General features: G+C 38.0%; 1 protein-coding gene across 1 annotated transcript in view; it reads left to right on the top strand.

Annotated features, from left to right (window-relative positions):
* The window catches only part of asic4a (acid-sensing (proton-gated) ion channel family member 4a), a 135,927-nt gene extending 122,625 nt beyond the window's left edge, over positions 1 to 13,302 (top strand). Inside the window, exons 5-10 of the mRNA XM_032568197.1 lie at positions 4,941 to 4,994; positions 7,106 to 7,259; positions 9,437 to 9,528; positions 9,664 to 9,743; positions 10,741 to 10,851; positions 11,561 to 13,302. Coding sequence (XP_032424088.1) covers positions 4,941 to 4,994; positions 7,106 to 7,259; positions 9,437 to 9,528; positions 9,664 to 9,743; positions 10,741 to 10,851; positions 11,561 to 11,746 — 677 coding nt within the window. The 3' untranslated portion in view covers positions 11,747 to 13,302. The remainder of the gene's footprint in view (positions 1 to 4,940; positions 4,995 to 7,105; positions 7,260 to 9,436; positions 9,529 to 9,663; positions 9,744 to 10,740; positions 10,852 to 11,560) is intronic.
* The last annotated feature ends 545 nt before the right edge of the window (positions 13,303 to 13,847 follow it).

Genomic DNA, 13,847 nt, shown 5'->3' with positions numbered 1-13,847 from the left:
GAGTTGGGCCTGACAAACATCAGGCGAGATATTTGCGCTCGTGCGTCATCACGGTTTGAGAGCAGGAAGTCAAAGAGCTGAGTCACTGGAAGCAAGCTGCTTGAGTGATGTGGCTAACGAGCAGGCGAGAAGGCCAGAGCTCCGAGTTATGGGAGGAAATCCACACCGTCTCCAATGTCACACCACAGCCGACACTTAAAAACACCTAAATGAATGGCTCAAGTAATCTGAGGTAGAAAAGGTTTAAAGAGCAACTTCTAAAAGAGGAAATCCAACCGATGTGGCCGTCACAAGCTGATAAACCACTGGAACCGCAATTCAGTTCAGTTCATTTAAAAAGCACCAATTAGCAACAGGTGTCATCTCACCTCACAGTGTTTTACAAGAACACTAAATACAGGATTTATTTTCAGAAATAAAATAAATTCATCCAGTTCATCCCAGTCTTGTGAAGAGATACAGCCCATCAAGTGGCCTAGTCAAAGCAAGTCCGGCTGTGGTGCAGGTCTTTTCTGCTTGAACATCCTCCAATGTCTATTCTGAAAGTCTGAGAAGAAAAGTCAGAAGGTTAAAGGAAATTTTTAGATTTAAAGTGTCAAAATTCTGAGAAAAAAGTTTGAATTCTGAGATTAAACACAGAATTCTTACTTAAAACGGACAATTAGTCAAAATTTTAAAATTAAATTCAGATTCATGAGAGCAAGGACATAATTATGAGTGAAAAAGGGCAGAGTTCTAATTTTAATCACAGAATTACCAGATTAAAGTCAGAATTTTGAAGGAAAGTCAAAATTCGGAGATTAAAAACATAATTCTGGGACTAAAGTGAAAATTCTGCGACTGAAGACAGAATTCTGTGATTTATATCAGAGTTTTGAGACTAAAAACATAATTTTGTCGAAGAAAGTCAGATTTTCTGATTTGGAGGATGAAATGGGGCTGTTAAAATGTTTTACAGCATTTTAATACGTGTAACTTTGACTGTGTAGTTTAGAGAAAATTCCCAGTAAATTCAAACTTGTGCTCCTCCTTATTGTAATGATGACTTTTGGAGACGCCTGAGTGTTTTTTCCTGAGAGTCAGAAATGTTTTAAATGAAACCTGTTTTTAAAATCATCTCTGCTACATAACCTCCTGCTGCTCTTATTCATCTCAGATATAAAACTACCAGAAAAGCACCTTTCCATTAAAGTCTCTGTGTGTATGTTCACAGAAAAATCCCCTCCGTTTTCCTTTTAATTAGGAATGCAGTGACTTTATAACAAAAGCTACCGGCAGATCCTTTGATGGAGACTTTAAACGCTTTGCTGTCAGGCGCAATGAGCTGCTGGGGGAATTTCTGGATGAACTGGAAGTCATTTGAAAGCCAGTTGATTTATTTTAATTGTTTTGTAGACCTTTTTAAACACCCCATTAGACTCCAGGGGCCATCTGAAGGCATTAGAGAACTCTTTAGATCTTATCATAACACCACAGACTCGGAGAGAAAAGAACAGTTCATTTGTGAGAGGTTTAAATAAGGAAATTATTCACCTGAGACTCTGCAGCCTCAGAATGTGGCTGTAAATCTGAGAAAGTATCCAAACGCTTAACTTTAATTTATGTTATTGCTTAAAATTTAGACTTTATTTGGAAGATTAACACAGAATTACACAAAATTGTGACATGGAAGGAGGACAACATGTCAATATTTTTCACATCTGAAAACCTGAAAAGTGTGGCATACATTTTTGTTTAGTTCCTTTAAGTCAATAGTTTACATAAACACCTTTTCCAGCTATTTCAGCTGCAAGTCTTTTGAGGAATGTTTCTACCTATGAATGGATTCCATTCATTTGCCCATCTGCCTGCATCTGCCTCAGCATACCTCTGCCACCACCATGTTACACAATGAGGAGTGTTCTCTGTAAAAACGCTAAATCTTACCAACTGTTTTTGGTCTAGTTTCAATTTGCAAGCATCTTAGGCCACTTGAAATAAGACCTAATTAACATACAAGTCACTTTTATGCAAGAAAGGAGAGTTTGTATTACATAAATAATTCCATAATATAGTTTTATTTAGTATTAAATAAAACTAAATAAGTTTACCTAGTAAACCCGTTACCTAGTATTGCTAGGTAACGGGCTGAGCTTCTCTGGGGTTGCCAGGTAACGGGCTGAGCTTCTCTGGGGTTGCTAGGTAACGGGCAGTACCAGCGAATTTGTTTTTGAAACTGAGGTTTTTGAATCGGGTCAGTTCCCAGACACCAAAAAACATTAATTTGTAGCTAAAAACCAGCTGGGCCCTTTTTTCTAAGCGCTTTGGATGTTTTTAGAAACAGTTGAGACCCAAATGGAAGTACAAAAACATGCAAAATGTGAATTTTTACTTAAAACAAGCTCTTAAGTCTTGGTGAAAAGTTATTTGTTAGTGGACTGAGATATTCGCACTAGAAAATACATGGTAAGATTTTGTGTTTTTGCAGTGTTCACACTGAGGCGCAGTGCTCATTTTATGCCGGTTTGTCTGCAGGCCTGAAAACTCAGTTATGGACTCTGATCCAATCTATGTTTGAAGAAAAAATTAATAATGCTTCTGATCAGTTTGAAGATCTCCCAAACCTCTAAGCTGACATTATCTTGCAAGGGTTATTTCTCTTCCCAAGTTGCCCCAGAGGGTCGTAGCATCTGACAGGTAATGAGCAACCCCACTTGATGGGGCAGGACTAACGCATGTGGGCCAGCCCAGAGGAAAAGCCATGGAAACGGCTTGAATTGTCATGTAAAGAGAAGTTACTGTCAGAAGAGAGTAACCCCTCAGAAATACTACCAACCATAGCTTTGCAACATCAACCAACGGTCTGCGCTTACCACTTCTTCTTTGCTAACATACATTTCATCACCATATCAGGCATGTTATAGTTTTAATGCTGACGTGGATTAAATTAGGGGTAAATGTGTAAATGATTAAGTTAATAAGCCTCAAATAAAGGTCAGATATATTAAAAATAAATGTAATTTGAGCGCAGCGTACCTAGTTTTGTTTATTTCTAAGTAAAAACACTCAGTTTTAAAATCCAGACTTCACTGTTTACTGATAAATGATGCAGAATAAGAGCCTTTTGAATTGATTTATAGTAATGCAATAGAAATTCCTGGTGGCAGTGGTTAGGATGATTATTGTGTCATATTATTTCTTCTCATTATTAACTATGATTAAATGTTTAACAATAACACAAATCAGGTTACATAAAGCAGCTGGTGACGCAGGACAATGAGGACAAATATTTTTTACTGCCATGAAGTGACGACACATTTTCCCTTCAATAATGTAAACTCTGTTTCTCCCTCAGAGGTTTTCCTCTCAGAGCTGCCTCACATTTAAAGCTTTTAAGATGAAGTGCAAAGGTTTTGTAGTTATTTGCTTTACTTTTAATGTGAAGTTATTTTTTCCTGTTGTTTAAATTTCACACAGTGTGTCAATATTAAAGGTATTTCTTTTCCAAACTTTCTCATTTTGCTGGGTGTTTTCTGTATTAAAGTTTAGTAAATCATGTGACTGAAAAACAAAGCTGTAATTTTCATAATTTTCTATTTTCAAAATACTTTTTAAAACACCAAGAAAATTTATTTATGTAATTATAATCATAACCTTTTTTTCACATTTCTCCATGTTGCAACCACAAAGTTCGCATTTTTGGGGAATTTTATTTCATATACGACAACACAGAGTAGTGCATAAATGTGATACGTTTGGGAAATAACATATGATTTTCAACTTTATTATTAGAAATTTATTTTTAAAACATAAAGAGCATCAGTGCGTTATGATGCTACCACCATGTTTCACGGTAGAGATTGGTTACTGAGGGTTTACGTGTTAGTTTTCTGCCTCACATACACCAAAACGTTTGATTTTACACCAGAAAACTTTGTCTGCTGGGTCTTTTTTATGTCTTGTGCCAAACTGTAAGCTGGATTTCTAATTACTTTTTTCAACAAATCTAATAGTTTTCTTGTTGACAAATTCCCCTGCCTGAACTGTGGATTTCTGCAGCTCCTCCATAGTTAATGTTCTTGCATAATTAATGCTTTAATGAGATTAAATTACATACAGGTGGACTCTACTCACTGATTAAGTAACGTATGAAGGATTTTGTTTTACATTAAAAAAGCATTAATTATTCTATATAAAAGGTATACAGACACTTTGTTTATCTGATTGTGAGCTATAGCCTTTATTTTTGTCAAAAACCTCAGATTTATTTTAAAAGTAACGATTCATAAACATTGGGACTCTTAAACAGGGAGACCATAAATTGTATGTTTTATTTAGAGATTTGCAAGTTAAAACATTAATATTTCAGTGCCTCCTTCTATTTCTATATTTGGGTGTCCACCACAAAAAGAAGCCATTAAGCTGTTCTTGTTCCTGATGTGTGGACAGCAGACAGAGAATGGCTTTTTGCCTCTTCTCTCAAATACATCTTGAAATGTAAAAAATATATATATTTAAAATATGAAATCAGACGATGGCGGCTCTGTTTTTAGAGAAAAAGATATTTGTCGAAACCTTTTAACGTTTCTCCACAAACATTAGCCCCATGAGTGTTTCTCTCCCAGACAAACACACAAATACAAATTAATTGTCTTGCTGATGAATACATGTCATTAATGACCTGGGCAGTGTGTGTTTTCTGCAAAGAAGTGGCTTGTTGATTGGATTTTAAAGAGTGTCTAAATATGCCCCGCGGGCGGAGCCAGCACGCTCCATTTCTCCGTGCAATCAAGGACGGACGTCCAAGACGGGGCCGTGAAGCGCGCCTGCCTTCATGTGGAGACGAATGATCAGCTGCAGAGGAGCGTTGTTCACAGACGCGCTCCCTCATTGCAGCAGACACGGGTCACTGAGCATTTTGTTTCTGATTGATCAAATTCACATTCTGCTCTTATTTCCAGGAACTGCAGATATCTGCCCTCCCAGTAAAATCAACTGTGTTGACAAAGCACTCGGTAAGAAACAATCTTCCCTCATTTCTTTTCCCATTACCCCAAAAACACAATCGGTAAATACGATAAGGATATTTTTTCATATTCTCTTTGACTGGATATTTTAAATTAACTTTTTCTCGTGGTGATTTGGGTACTTTAGCGCTTGATGCCGGCGCTGCTTCCACACTGAATGTTTCAAATTAAAGCTGCGCTTCATTCCCCAGCGCCCATCAGCCTCGACTCTGACCTCACCCTCCCCTTTCAGCGGATATCGTAGCCGAACCTTGGTTTCAAAGAAACTCCAGTGAAAGGGGGCCATTTTATTGACTTGGCTGGACAATTATCATTTCTCAGCCAAATAAGCCAGAAATTTAATTATGTCTCCCTTGACTGAATTGAAACTCTGTTTAAAATGTGGCTGAATGAGATCTTAGATATATCTTACAAGAATGGGTCGCATTCATGTGGGTCATATTCCTGACTCAAACAGATGGATTCACCACTCCATCAAAGGTGATGTATTAAAAAATAATTTCTGCATTTACGTAGAGGTGCTTTCTTCCTACATCAGACAGACGTAGGCCTCCATGCTCCTGCATACAAATAACCTTATTGTTAGAGTTGTAAAATCCATAAATCATCAAATTATAATTACTGCTTTCAGTGCTTCCTCTGCACATTTTTAGCCAGAACTGAATGCTTTCAGAATTTTAAGAGACAGGCTGGGAAAGGGAGTGCCATTGTTTCAGAGATCATAAATATGTATTTAATCTATCAATATGCCAGCCACTTACTGTATGTTTGTCTTAATTGAATAAAAGGTACTATATGCATTTTCTTCTGCAGACTTTACTTGTTCATTTAGTCAGAGAAAATGTCTTCTGCCATTATTTCTGTGAATTCAACTGCTGCAGTTCTCCGTTAGACGATAGTCTGTTGATTTGTTGTGAGCCCTTAAGATGCACTGATCAGTTTTCTGCCAAAGTCTGATGTCCAGTTTTTGCAAAGCGTTGTGCTGCAGATAAGCATGGAAATCGATTCCAATTTATTTATAAGATCTTTAAGATAAGACCATACAAGAAAAGCATTTAAAATGTTTTTTTTTGTCTAACCTTTCTGCTTGAGGGGTCATTAATTATTTGTACTAGAAGCAGAGGCAATTTACATTAAATAGTCGATATACAACAGGTTTTGCTAAGAACTAAACCCTTAAAGCAGACTTTTCAAAATGTTTTAAGTGTCTTACACTTGCAAATAGTGTTGCATTACTAAAACAGGACTCTTGTGTTTTCCTACAGAAGATCCTAAATTTAAGTGTTAGCTTTCCAAAAGGTTAACATTTCTAAATCCAACATGTTTCATGACGAACAGAGGCTGAGGAAGAATAGTTAAATAACAGAAAATTTGATGCATAGCAAGTCTTGCTCTCTCTCGCCCTTTTTCAGCCAGAATAAACCGGACACCCTGCAAAAACACAAAATATCTGAGTACACTTGAAATAAAACAAAACTAACTTACAAATAATTTTGACTTGTTTCAAGTCAACAATTCCTTACTGGCAGATTATTTCACTTATAACATGGGGAAAATGTCTTGTTATAAGTGAAATATTTAAAGCATGCTCCTATATTAAAACAAGCTCCTACATCTTGCTGAAAAGTTACTTGTAAATGAGTTTTTTCTTATTTTAAGTCTACTTAAATACACTTACACCATGTTAAGAACCATCGAAGCTGTACACTGACTTAATGTGGCTGTAAATGAATATCAGCTCAAAAATACTCCAAGGATAAGCCAGTTTAGACGAAGGATGGATGGAATATTTACTGGAAAATCAACCTCTTTCGCTCCAGAATCATGTTATGTATTTGCGATGTTCAGAGTTGCTATGGTAACGGTAACCCGGGGGACGACGGGTCGGTTAGAGCAAGGCGGTTGAAGACCAAAATACTTGATCAACAGTGGATGTTACAGCACAACGAGACTGAAACGTCTCCGTATCTTTGATGTTATGCCGTTACAAAAAGGGATTGAAGACATAACAAATCTCTTATGTGATTATTTTCAATGTGAAATAAGTTTAATTCAAGTGAAAATCACAACTTATGTCTGTTAAAACTGTTTGTTTGCAGCCCAGCTACAGAAGAACAGTGGGGATATCTGTCCATGTGAGACGCCCTGTAATCTCACCCGCTACGGTAAAGAGCTCTCCATGGTCAAAATCCCCAGCAAGGGCTCGGCTCGCTATCTGTCCAGGAAATATGACAAGTCAGAGGACTACATCAGGTACGGAGAACCAGAGCAAGCCAGAAACAAACTTGCTTATGAGCGGCGGTGTGTGGCTCAGTTAGGGAGTCATAAAGTATGGCCTCCATCCTGTGCTAACAAACAACAATAAATATAAAGTAGAATCAATTAGATTTTCATCCAGGCATCAATTTACGTTTGTTCCAGTAAACAGATGTTGATTATTGGAACTCTTTTTAATTCAATCTAATGGTAATAAACATTTATTGCTTTGTGTTATATGAGTAGAAGTAATTACTATGATGAAGTGGGAGTATTTGTTTTCCAGCGTTAGTCTTTCTGTCACTGGAAAACATGCATCTTAACAGCAATTTGACTGGCTTCAATAGAGCTAAGACACCTCAAACAAAACTTCATTTACTGTTGTAAAATATAACATTTATAGGTGTGATGAGCAAGATTTAAATTTCATAACATAAAGCATTCCTATACCTTGGACTTTTCACAGTTTGTCATGGTACAACCAAAAAGGTCAGGATATTTTATGTGATACAAAAACACATCCAATAAGCGCCTCCAACTCTACATTTACACTAACATGTGAAAAGGGCTGCAAACAGACGCGCAATTATACAACCGTACATCTTTGAAAAGCAGAAGAAGAACCTCCTGCACAACCAACAAGACTTTCGCAAGTAGCTTCTGAACTGTAAATCAACAATAAATCACTTGCCTTTTCCAGCAGCCATTTTAAAGTGCATATAGAAACCAGCTGACCAAATGTCCTGGAGTTCCGCTTGGGTTGCTAGGTGATGGGCTGGGCTTAGCTGGGGTTGCCAGGTAATGGCACAGTAGCCATAGAATGTGTCGTAGCTCCTTTTCCAGACACCAAAGAAACATTAAGGACTTGGGTTGTTTTCTATTTTATCTCTGCGTGAGATAGTCAGAAATGTCCTCCTCCAATATCTAATGCACAAGTCTTGGCTGGACAGTTACCAGGACAATGGCACTTACCTCACTTTGGTGTTTAAAGTGGAAAGTTTTGTTCTGTTTTTCTGTACTTGGACCCCGAAATATTAAGAAACTCTTTATTATTTGCCTCTTTCATTTTCCAACATGCACAAAGCAAAGTTTGCATAAACATGGATGAGGGTGTCTGATTGGGAAGAACTTGCCTGGAACAGAGTCCTGGCCTCAACCCGATCGAACACATTCGGGATGAATCTAAGCAGAGACTGTAGGCCAGAATTTCTCATCCAACATCAGTGTTTGACCTCAGATATACACTTCTGAAAGAATTGTCAAAAATGTCCACAAACACTCATAAAACTTGTGGAAAGAATTTCCTGAAACCAGAAGCTGTTAAAACCTAAAAAGCTGACATCATAAAAACCCTTACATATTAAAAATTGGATGTTACTCAAGCTTATAGGTGTATCAAAGCTGAAGAGGTTAAACTTTTTGGAATATACTTCATTCGGTTCCTGGCAGTGTCATCTGAATTTGACTGCTTTTATATCAAATTTAGTTTTAGATTGGACTAGAAGTGATATTTTATGCAGTCTGTTTGTGTGTTTGTAGTTTTAAAATGCCTTGAGATGCTATTCATTATGAGTTAGCTATATAAATCAACATTTTGCAGATTTTCTTGAGGAAAAAACACATAAACACATACTTATATTTCTTTACGTTAATCTCTCCCAATGAAATACATTAATTTTTATTGTAATAAAGTGGCAAAAGGTGGAAAAGTTCAAGGAACATCAAGCAAGATGTTCTATGGAGCGCTTGCTAATATTTAAAGCTAATTCGGTTCAGGGGGAATCTGTAACGCCTCTCAGTGTCTAATCAACGGGATATAAGAGCAGATAAACATGGCTAAACCACAGAGCCCATGAAGATTCACAACATTTAATATTACGAGACTCTATAAACTCCAGAGAGACCGGAGGATGTGAGTGACTAAGCATGCTGTTGGTGCACGTCCCGCTCATCTCTGTAAAACCCTGAAAGACCTCATTATCTCACAATCCCTGGTTAGATCTATTCAAAACACTGTAGGCCTCGTTATCCTATCCTGTGTTAACGTGACCAAAAAGATGACTTGGTGAATTTATTTTAAATGAGGTCTATTTGAAGTGAATAACAGGGAAAGAACAGATGTTTTCTGAATTGCTGTTTTCCGTCTCTCTCTCTTTTTTTCCTTTTTTTTACAGAGACAATTTCTTGGTGTTAGATATTTTTTTCGAAGCACTGAACTACGAAACAATTGAGCAAAAGAAAGCATACGATGTCGCAGGATTATTAGGTAAGAAATCCTCTCTTTTAAAATTGATTTATAAACCGTCTTTTCAAAACTGGAGCTCAATTTTGTAAAGACTTACAGAAAATGCAAACTGTCACTATTACTGCTTTCCTTAAACATTGCTGTTCTATGTTTCAGGTGACATTGGTGGACAAATGGGTTTATTCATCGGCGCCAGCATCCTGACAGTCTTAGAAATACTGGATTACATTTACGAGGTACAGTCTTCAAGTTGCTGGATTTGAAGCAACACCAAGAGCTTGTTACTAAATATATTGTTGACTTTAATCCAGACAAAACACTGATTCTGTGAATCTACATTCTAGTTCCAGTGCAGAAGCTTATAGAAACTTATTAAAGCATGCATGTGATGCTGTTTTTTAGCTTTTAGTCATTTATTTAAGACATCAATTTGTTGGGACACTCAACTGTCTCCAACTTTCAGCTGGATAGCTATTGGTATGAAGGGAAAGCTGAAAACTTTGGACTTAATATGGCTGAAAAACATATGACAATATGTGTGTTTCATATCTGTCAAAATCAATAATTATTGATTAGTTTTTTGATTTTAATGTCTGAAATACTGTCTGCTTTATCCACAGTTTTTGTTCCCCGCCGTTGTTGTTTATTTTTAAGCAGTTATTAGTCACAGTGGCAGAAACTTGAACTGCTGCTGCGCAAGTTACTCTACAGGTCGTTGCTAGGCAACCAAAGAATAAGTGAGTTGCTAGGTAACCAAAGAGTGAGCGTTTTAGTTGGTGCTACCCACTTTGCTTAGCTAGACGTCAGAGGTCTCCCAGAATGCTGTGCAGTTCTGGATCGGACTCCAGTGAACTTATTGAATATCAGACGTATTATCTATTGATATTGATCACGCGTCTATCGCGATTATATACCGTTATTTATTTATTTTCAAGCCAAACTTTGTAGGTAATGCTCCTTTTTACGAACCATATTCACTCTGTTTGATACACCAGTACCACTGGTAGCTAATTAGCCATTAGCATGACGCTGCCACCACCATGCTTGACATTTGGTACGGTGGTCTTAGGTTTACAGTGAAACATGAAAAGGAAAGAAGAAATCTGTAAGGGGGCAAATGCTTTTGAGCACAAAACTATATGAATACAATGATTTTACGGAGAATTCCTCTTCCAAATGCTATATTTCTTTCCTGGGTTTTTCTCCCGCCTGACTTTCTCTCGGTGAAACCAGCTGATCAAGCATCGGCTACAGCGTCTGCTGAGACCACAGAAAGAAGAGAAGAAGAATACCCAGCCGACCACAACTGTTGCCACAGTGGGTCTAGAAGAAATGAAAGCAAAGGTACTGAACAAAAACTGCTCTATAATAAATTACTCTTTCCTAGTTTTCATGCTGAGTGTACATCCTACACCCTATACCCTCACCCTGCAGCACTGCAGCCAGCTGTATTAGAAAACAGCAACTGGATAAGTAATAGAGAAGCAAATTAATATTTTTCCACCACATGAGAATAAGGAGTGTAATGCTCCTAATTACTTTTTAACCACTTTGCAAAACACAACCTCCCCTGGAGCTCAAATTCATTATTGCACAACTTAATTCTGAGGTTGCTTATTTTCTAAACAATAGACTTCTTATGTCGAATCTAAGTCGGAGTGAGTCGAAGTCTGCTTTGCATATTGTAACTGTGACAGATGGTGAGTAATTCGGCTAAACAGCTGTGGACTCCAGCGGTGCTTCAAAGTCAGAGGCGGGCCTCCTCCTCTGGAGGAGCTTCAGGGAAGGCCCAAGGAGTCACAGAGAGGTGAAGGAGTATCGCATTAGCTGTTGCATTTCTACGTTTTCTAAAGCAGGTCGTTTATTACAGACAAATGACACTTTAAAGCAGGGGGGGTTTGTTCATCTAGGTGAGGCTAATCACAGCTTTTTGTTCACTTTTCAGCCATAATATTTACTTCAAAACACTGGAAAGATGAAAACAAACAACTTGTGAAATATGAACTTATTCAATATGTGATCCTGGATTTGACTTTTTGTCTGCCTCCGACAGGAGCCCAATGACACGACACGGAGTCACCCAGAGGGGGCGTACGCCAACACGATCCTCCCTAACCACCACGTCCCTCATCCTCATCCCCACCCTCATCCCCACCCGCACCCTCTTTCTCACCCTCTTCCTGCGCCGCACCAACATCGCCCGGGACACCACGGCGTATTTGAGGACTTCGCTTGCTAAAGCCAGCTTTTGTTTCCAGTCCTGGTGACAAAACAAGAGAGGAACTATCTGTGTTGAGACAAAAACAGATTCCCTCCCTCTTCCTCCTCCTCCTCCTCCTCCTCCTCTGCATCTCCGTATTTTCTTTGCTCTCACCAGTGAAAAGCTACAGCCAAAGTCAAAAACACTAAACTTGTGCTGCTAACAAACCACTTGTATGTACAGTTTAGGCACAAATCAGACACGGCTTCTTCTTCTTCTTCTTCTAATTCTTCTTCTTCTTCTTTGTCTGTTTTTCTCGTTTTGATCTGAATGGGAACCAAACCTAACTCAGCGTCGCCTTGACTTCTCGGAGACTACATTGACCAACTCTTTGGTACATGATCACTACGAAGGGATAAGAGGAAAAATGCACTTTAAAAAGGATTTATTTATTCTGTTGGCATCTATTTTTAATTGTTAATAATATTATTACGTCTGTGTTCCTGAATCTACTCTGACTTCATGAAGCTGTATCAGATCATTACACTTGATAAATTATGTAATTATTTAACAAAGTACTATTATCCGTCTGTTCTGTATTGTATACAAGATAACAGTAAGCAAACCTTGTTGGTGTTGAACCATCCGAAGTGTGAGTGGATTTATTTAGGCTGAGAAAGGAGCTAGCAGCATCTTTCCACATGAAGCATCCTGTCCGGTTTGTGGTGAAGGTGTTAGAGTAGCAGTGTACCTGTACATAAATCACCAAGTCCTACAAGGTTTGTTTTAATGGTTGTTGTTTATATTTAGTTACTATATGACTTATGTAGTATCACTTTTAATTATTTATACATTTTAGAGGAGTTTTTTTATATGAACATCACGATTGTAGCAAATACTGTCCGCTGACTGCCGAATATTACCGCAAAGCTGACAAAACTGGATAACAAACATATTCGTAGCTCTTGAGCTTATTCATATTTTGTCACATCAGAGCCACATAATTCATGTATTTCATCTGGACTTTATGTCACATACCAACACAGAGTGGTGCAAAATTGTTCTTCTTATCAATCTGAGCATTTTCCAGTGAAAAAAGCTCCACAGCATGATGCTGCCACCGCTGTGTGGCGATGCTGCCATCCTGCATTTAGGCCAAACGTTGTGTTTCTCTTTCCATTTTCAGAAGATTGATTGAGGTTTTCTGCAACGGTAAAACTTGACATATTGCTTTAAACTTTGTTATAAATGTATCCCTGTCCTGTCTGCTGTGTTCATTAATATTCCCTAACAAACCTCTAGGACACATGTGTCAAACTCGAGGTCTGTGGGCCAAATCCGGCCCCCCATAGCTTTTTATGTGGCCCTCTGAGTTCTAGACTAAATACAAAGTGTTCTAAAATTTTATGTTATCAATCAAATTAATGCAGGTTATATCTGCCAAATTATATCGATCAGTCCCTCCAGTTTCTTGCAAATTATCGTGGAATTTCACACAAAATCAATAAATCCCCAAACATTATTGCACTGATATATAGCTGGGAGTTTGTTGCTGATTTTTTACAAAAATTGTCAAAAACGTTCTTACTTGTACTAAACAGCTGCCTCAGTCTTAATTAATGTCAGATTATAGTCCGTGATCTGTACAGTGAGTAATAAAAAGTGACATTTACCGTTATAAATAAGTGCAAATATTTCCAAATTAGTACCACAAACACTTTGATTTTTATTGCAAAAAATCCCCAAACAATCATAAAATCCTGGAAGGACTGAAAAGATGTTCAATATTATTTAATTTTAAGAATTAATTGGGTTTTTTCCCCTCCAGGGGGTCTTTTGTGGGCTCTAGTGTCCCTTATATCAGTGGTCCCCAACCACCGGGCCGTGGATCGGTACCGGGCCGCAGACCAATTGGTACCGGGCTGCGCAAGAAATAATGAACTACTTCCGGATCTTTTATTATGAAAATCCTAAACCGGATTTTACGGGTTACGTCTTGCGCGTCAAAATTGAGCCAACTTGCAGCAGAATGAGTAACAAAACAACATCAGAGTACAGTGAACCCTCGCTACTTCGCGGTTCACCTTTCACGGTCTCTCTGCTTCGAGGCTTTGCATCGTGCATTGTGTTCTGCATTCTG

This window comes from Xiphophorus hellerii, chromosome 7, assembly GCF_003331165.1.
Source record: "Xiphophorus hellerii strain 12219 chromosome 7, Xiphophorus_hellerii-4.1, whole genome shotgun sequence".
In the NCBI taxonomy this organism is placed as follows: Eukaryota; Metazoa; Chordata; class Actinopteri; order Cyprinodontiformes; family Poeciliidae; genus Xiphophorus; species Xiphophorus hellerii.
This window is presented reverse-complemented; position numbering and strand designations above follow the sequence as displayed.